The 7,500-nt window shown below is 41.0% G+C and overlaps 1 protein-coding gene across 1 annotated transcript in view; it reads right to left on the bottom strand.

Moving 5' to 3' along the window:
* Positions 1-7,500, bottom strand: part of LOC122246261 (Schwannomin interacting protein 1) — a 224,433-nt gene that overhangs the window by 69,610 nt on the left and 147,323 nt on the right. The window contains exons 6-7 of the mRNA XM_086542139.1: positions 5,688-6,815; positions 3,246-3,422 (exon numbers count right to left, since the gene is read on the bottom strand). Of these exons, the coding sequence (XP_086398265.1) occupies positions 3,246-3,422; positions 5,688-6,815 (1,305 nt within the window). The remainder of the gene's footprint in view (positions 1-3,245; positions 3,423-5,687; positions 6,816-7,500) is intronic.

Below are 7,500 nucleotides of genomic sequence, written 5' to 3'. Positions count from 1 at the left end.
TGCTGTTGCCTGCTTGTCGGCACTCTAGCGGCAGTACTGGTAACTACACGGATGACGTCAGCACAAGAGGCTGGGGATCAAATAACAGTCGCTCACTTCTGGCTGACACTCAGATATATTAATTATTATGAATATTTTTATCAGTATAAGAAAATCGCTTTAGAATATTAATTACGAACAATAGAACTCAGTATTTAGAAGTAATGATATAATAATATAAAGCCAATAAGCGGAGATAATATGTAATCGCAGTCCTAAAAATAAACATATTGTTAGAAGAAATATGCAAAAAAGGAAATGACTCATACAGTTGTAAGGAGGATATATTGGTCGCAGAAAATACAACGTGGATAACAAATTGCTATTAGCCTTCTTGATAAGAACTATAATGATTCTGAACGTATTACCATTCATACCGGGATTGTTATCATGACTATAATGTTAGCAAAACTATTCCATCATTCTCGTAAAGGAAAAGACACAGTATAAGAACACTAGGCAACCGTCCTTACAGTCGACCACACATGAAGTAATTAATGCAATTCGCCAATCCTAATCCTCAGGTTTTGAAAGAAACGATCCGCTTGTGTCAAATTAGTGCATTCATTTTCTTCGTCTCCGGCTTCGTCTTCGCTCCTGGCTTTGTATTCGTTTTCGACTTCGTCTTCGTTTTCGACTTCGCCTTCGTCTTCGTTTTCGACTTCGTCTTCATCTTCGCCTTCGTCTTCGCTTTCGACTATTTATTCGTCTCTCTCTCTCTCTCTCTCTCTCTCTATCTCCAATCCTCTACCTCCGCTTACGTCTCCCACTCTGTCTCCGGTTCCATCTTCCTCTCCATCTCCACCTTCGTCTTCGTCTTCGCCTTCGTCTTCGGCTTCGACTTCGCCTTCCCTCGTCCAACCACTCTGCTCTGACAGCCATTAATCCAAGGTTTCTTGAACTTGTCACCTCTTATAATTACGTAAGGTATTTTTGTCCCAAGAAGTGTTCGGAGGTATTTCGGTCTGTCGCATGCACTGGAATGTGTGTGTGTGTGTGTGTGTGTGTGTGTGTGTGTGTGTGTGTGTGTGTGTGTGTGTGTGTGTGTGTGTGTGTGTGTGTGTGTGTGTGTGTGTGTGACTGTTTAGGTGTATGTGTATGTATATAATGTGTGTATGCACGTACAATACTGTGTACACTGTACGAGTGTATATACACATACACAAATACATAAACACAAACAAACAATGTGAGAACAAACACACATACACATATTTGTATATAAATGGACATAAGGATGGATATTAGTGTATGATATGTGTATGTATCCACACACATTCAATCTCCTGCACTGAACCTCGAAAGCAACATTTCAGGAAACAAAACATACAGAATGACATCCTGCGTATAAACAGTCTTGTCCACAGCATCTACGTCAGCACATCCCATGACGTCATCAGATCCGCTCCGCTTGAATACACATTTACAAGAATCACCTCAACGAATATCATCATCAATGTCCTTATAAAGCAATGCCAAAAATATATATAAATGTAAATAAATTAACTAATAAATAGATACACGTATAAAGAATAAGTTTGACACTCCTATTCGATGTTTTGAACGACTAGAGGAACCCTCCATTGAACGAGTATCATCAATCAATAGAAATGATTGATGAGAGTGTGACACACCCTCTTCGTAAGTGTGATTGGAGTGTTGTTAGTGTGTTAACGAGAGGTATCGTTGGGTAATTAATCGTGATCGGGATAATTGATCATGCGGTATATTCATCTTGGGTTAAAACTCCTTAATGATGCTAAACCGGAACTCTTATTGTAATATGCCGAATTGATTATATTCTAATTCATAATCATTATCATCATATGGAAAAGAAATCGTTCAGGAGAAAGGACGAACGAAAAGCGATATAATTTGAAAAAGCGACAAAACAAAATCGAATCGCTGCAAAACGACATTCATACCCTAACACAGCTGATTTCGCCAGGACTATCGCGTCCAAAAACATCAGTTATACAACAACAAACAAGTATAAACAAGAATGAAACAACAGACTCAAAGGGAACCAGACACAGAGCCAAGAAAGCTCACTCCAACAAGAACGCAAAAATGGCGGGAAAAAATGTCTAACCTTCTCTGGCTCTCCGCTTTCGGTTCTTGTTTTGTTTCGTCATTAACACTATTTTTTACTCTTTAATGCTTTCCGTTTGTCTTCCTGTCTGAGTTCATTAAGGTGAGATGAACTTGAAATTGCTCTTCTGTTGACAGGTCGCCTTTTAGGAATTTATTTTTAAGCGTAAGACTTTTATTTTGGCTCAAGTTGGGTCGTTTTCTGTCACGGGTCTGCGGTTGTATTGTAAGGTTATTTAAGAGTTATCATATGTATCCATTTGTGGTGTTTTAGAGTTGACATTTGTATCCATTTGTGGTGTTACGTTGTTTTAGGGTTGTCATATGTATCCATGTGTATGTTAGGTTATTTTACTGTTGTCATTTCTATCCATTTGTGATGTTGGGTTATTTTAGAATTGTCATGTGTGTTCATTGTTATGCCGGGTTGTTTTAGAATTCTTATATTTATCCATTTGTTCTGTAAGGTTATTTTGTGGCTGTTGTATAAGCACTTATAAGCACTTGTCTGATCATCTTCTAAATGTTACTTGTTATGTTGGACTGAAGTTTATTTTAAAAATTCTTTTATGTCACTTGGAAAAGCGCAATATTACTATCCGCAGTAGATGCAGACAGACACAGACACAGACACACCCACACCCACATACACAAAATGCATCCACATAATTTTCTAGAAATAGATAAAGTTATTTGAAAATAATATTGAGTAAATATGCATTTTCGATGAACAAAGAAATACACCATTTAACCTACGGGAAACGCACTCCACATTCTACAGAGTGGACATTTAAATACCTACCTAAAATAGATTCTATATTATCTTCTTCACGCATTATCGAAATACAAATATGTGCTATTTAAAGGAACACATAAACACACGCCATAAACACATACTCAACCAAACCAGGGTCGGAAAAGCCCGAAGACCAACACTCGAACATGACATAGACCCAATATTACATTACACAATTACGTATTGATATACACAAAGTAAATTTATTCATAAAAAATATACCCCTTTTCTAATTGCATAAGAAAAAAAGTTTAATATACCCTCTTTAATATACCCTAAAAAAAAAAAAAAAAAGTAAAAACAAAACTCGTGTACTCACCCCCGTCAGGAGACCCGAGTTTCGCCCTGGCAGAAGAGCCGCAGGACGCTTGCGGGACGGACTTGCGGAAGGCGGCCTTCTCCCTGCGGCGGTGGGGGCTATCATGCCTGCGGACAACCACCTCGTCCACGCCGCTGAACGTCACACGGGCCAGACTCGGCTTCTCTGCAGGAGGCGCTGACGGAGGAGGCAAGAGAGTGAGAGGCACTTGAGGTGAGGGAGTGTAGGTGGGAAGGGGGTAGGGGGCAATATTTGCGCATGTACCTTTGTATCTATTCATCTATCTATCTATTATATGTCTGTTTAATTGGTATAATTAAGTTTAAAATGACAGATCTATCCTTGCTTGAGGGTGGGGTGGGGGGAGGGGGTGTTTATACTTTTCGTGCTTGCATGATAATTGCATGATCTATGAAACGTGATATCTTCCCTTTCCTATGCGACCTGCTAAGAAAATTTGGGAAAATATTAGGTTGAGATACACCACGAAGACCTGTCATTCGAAATGGTGAAGACATAGCAATGGTGCAACTTTAGAAGAGACTAGTGCTTCATAAGATTATAATACGATTAGCAATCTTGTCATTAAAATTTGAAAGCTATGGATTATAAAAAGAATCAGTACTTTGTGAAAATAGCATTAATGTGAATGAAAACTTTCTAAAATCAATATGAATCATGAATTTCGTTTTTACATTCTTCATGAAAACGCATAATAACTGATCTTACCTTACAATATTCATAATTTTTCATTTCATAACTATTTCCCAAAATCGTATCGAATAGCATCCTCTTATCCAAGTAAGATGTAACGCATGATATTAAGAAAGAAGGAGAGGAGAAAAAAATAAGGAGAAACACATCACCGCGTGGTTATTCTCGGACGTGTCTAGACATGTTTAGAAATGAAAACGAAATTCGTAAAACAAAGAAATCGAGTGATAATTCTCTTAATCATTTATTCTCTGACGTGTCTAGACATGTTTAGAAACGAAAACAAAATTCGCCAAACAAAGAAATAAAGAAATCGAGTGATAATTCTCTTAATTATTTATTCTCTGACGTGTCTAGACATGTTTAGAAACGAAATCAAAATTCGCAAAACAAAGAAACAAAGAAATCGAGTGATAATTCTCTTAATAATCCATTGAATGTTGCAGATGTTATATTTTACAATGCAATTATTCCATCTAATCATAAAACACATTTCGTTTTTTCTTAACCGTACCGTTGGTCTTGGTGCAGTGTAAACAAAGATACAAATACCTATTCTAATTTAATGGTGTTTTGTAGTTTTGGTAAGTCTACAGTTATGGTTTCCGGATAACCAAGGAGATACAAAACCATTCGCCATTTGCAAAACATATTACTTTACTTCACATACTTTTTTGCTTTTGTTTATTTTTTTTTTTTTTCTTGTTCATCCCTGTATATATATTTTTTCGGCAAAGGCGTTTAAATATGGCGCCATATGAATACGAATATCTTAATGAATGAACATCTATTTCTACTATTCGTAATATCTAATACACTATCATACTGCATATAATATAATCTATAAAATCTTATATTGAAAGTGACAAGTCCCAATTACATCCAATATAGCAATTATTATGAAAAGCCAAGCATCAATTTTTCCCCGAACTCAAGAAAGCGTCTGGGAAAGAATTCAAACCCGTATGACTGGACATCGACAAAAAGGACAAAATCCGGAAAGAAGGCACCTAAAGTGGCTTAATTGCAGAATAATTACGCCCCGTGTAAGAGCCCGCTTTAATAAGCAAAGGATAAATTGAGTCAAATGAAGATGCAGAGTTTAGGTTGACCCAATGATTTTGCTCTGTTTTTAGCTGAGTATTATCACCTAATTAATCATTAATAAATATTTTTTTCATAATTATCATGATTAAGATTTTCTATGATAATCAAATCCATTAATCATCACTTCATTCATACACTAATAATAAATTTATAATAATTTTATCCGCTAATATTTGAAATGAGTAAAAGCGGTGAGTCAGTCGCTATAAGGAAGATACAAAATATCAGCCTATCAGCGTATCTTTTACATAATCCATTAAAGTATTCTTCCCTGCCTTGCCAAATGTTTTCATATACATATCTATGAGTTAGCTATAATATAAAGAATAAAATCTAATAAATCAACAAAAGCGATTTGAGTTCTGACAGGCTCATTACAGCTACTCTGACAATTACTAAGATTTCGTGTCGTTTATCTTAAGTATGAAGATGATTCACAAGGTCTTAGGGCACTTTCATAATTCTGAAAGATCAGCAATGGCACAACTTATCTACCTCATGACTATGCATCAAAGTCAATTACATATTTATAAAGACTTGCGATTATAGATTTAACGGAGCAAAGGTCCTTCTGAGCAAAGACATAAATCCAAAGACAACGAGCGTAAAGTCGTGTCGTACCTGAGACGACGGGAGGCGGCGTGGCGTTCTCCTTGTTCCCTTCGCCTTCGAGTCTCTTGACGGGCGTCTGGACCGTGGGCGTCACGGGGGCGGAGTCGTCGTTGTCGTTCTCGTCCGTGCGGCACTTCTTGTGCTCGTTGATCTCCATCTTCTCCTTCTTGCAGGGGATGAAGTCGTCCGCCGCGCCGCCGCCCTCCCCTTGGCTCTCCTTGGCTTGGTTCTCCAGCTCGCGCACCATCTTCTCGGGCACGTCGAGGCACTCCTTCTCGTAGGCGTCGACGATGGGGCTCTCCGGCACCTGCGTGTAGCGGTTGTCGCCGTCGTTGGTGTCCGGGAGCTTCAGCGAGTTGGGTTGCTTGATGGCGTTGTTGTTGGTGTGCTTGAGGGTGGCCGCGGCGCCGCAGCTCTCCTTCAGTTCCTTGTGCTTGATGTACTGCTTCATCTTTCGGCTGTGGAGTGCTAGTTCCTCCTTCCCATTGGACAGAATCGCATCGTTCATCTTCACTTTGGTCTCTGCCATTTTCTGCTCGATGTCAGAGGGGTTCTCGTCTTCGGATATGTATCCGGCCGAGTCAGGGGTGGAGGTGCAGGAGTTACATATTTCCCCGGCACCGCTCTTGCCGTCAGGAGAGGCTACGTTTCCATTGTCGTCTCCCGCCCTGTTGTTCACATAGGTGTCGTTGCTGAGCTGGAGCTTGGGCTTATCGTAGAACGACTTGACGAACGCCCCGCTGCTCGTTAGTTCATTGATGTTATTGTTGTTGTTGCTCGTGTTCTTGTCGGGGCTGAGGTCATTACACTGGGGGCTGAGCTGGGTCAGGCCGTCCCCTGGCCAGGCCTCGACCTCCTGGAATCCGCACGAGGAGGAGCTCGGCCGGCGCGAGTGGTAGCCCAGCACCTCGAAGTCCAAGAGGCTCCTCGAGTCCCGCTCCTTGGCGAGCTTCGAGTCCTGGACGTCGCCCCGGGGGATGTCGACCTCGAGCGAGCTGAACGACTCGAGGTCAGACTCGTCGTTGTCAATAGACGAGAGAGAGCAGTTGGAGGAGGACCTGATGTGACGCAGGTGGTTGGGCCCCCCGGAGGAGATCGAAGGATGGTGTAGGCGGTCGCTGCCACAACTCCCGTTCTCTGCGGAGGGAGGAGCCGGTCACCCTTATTAACCCCAGTCAAGGAGGAACTCGTCCTTGTCTCTTTGAATTGGAAGGGAGAGGGGGGGGGGAAAGGAGGGGGTAGGGCGAGGGAAAAGGAGAGGGAGATGGATGGAGGGAGGGAGAGGGAGGAGTGCTAGACGGAGAGGGAAGAGGAGAAGGGAGGGAGGGGGAAGGGGAGAGGGAGAGGGAGAGGGAGGGGGAGGAGGAGGGATGGAAGGAGGGGGAAGAATAGGAGAGGGAAAGGGAGAAGGAGTGTTAGAGGGAGAGGGAAAAGGAGAGAGAGAGAGAGAGGGAAGGAGGAGGGGGGAGGGAGAAAGAGAGAGAGAGAGTGTGTGTGTATGTAAAAGAGAGACATAATTTGGAATTCAGTTTGAGAGAAATTTTCTATTTCATATGTAAACACACACACACACACACACACACACACACACACACACACACACACACACACACACACGCACACACACACATACACACACACAACTAAATATGCTGCCTTGTTCTCCAATTGTATGCTATATAATAATCTCACACAAAATAAAAATAAAATAGAAAAATCACAATGTGATATCGCAACATAGACAATACGTCTAGTTTCCATGAATATTAAAGGCTAAGCTGGAAAAGGTCACACGTATTCAAAAGCTATTGGGGTTCCAGTC

The sequence above is a fragment of the Penaeus japonicus genome, unplaced genomic scaffold, assembly GCF_977035675.1.
Source record: "Penaeus japonicus unplaced genomic scaffold, GWHDUDI00000001_assembly GWHDUDI00000012, whole genome shotgun sequence".
NCBI lineage: Eukaryota > Metazoa > Arthropoda > Malacostraca > Decapoda > Penaeidae > Penaeus > Penaeus japonicus.
Note: the sequence above shows the minus strand (reverse complement) of the source record. Positions and strands in the feature narration are given on the sequence as shown.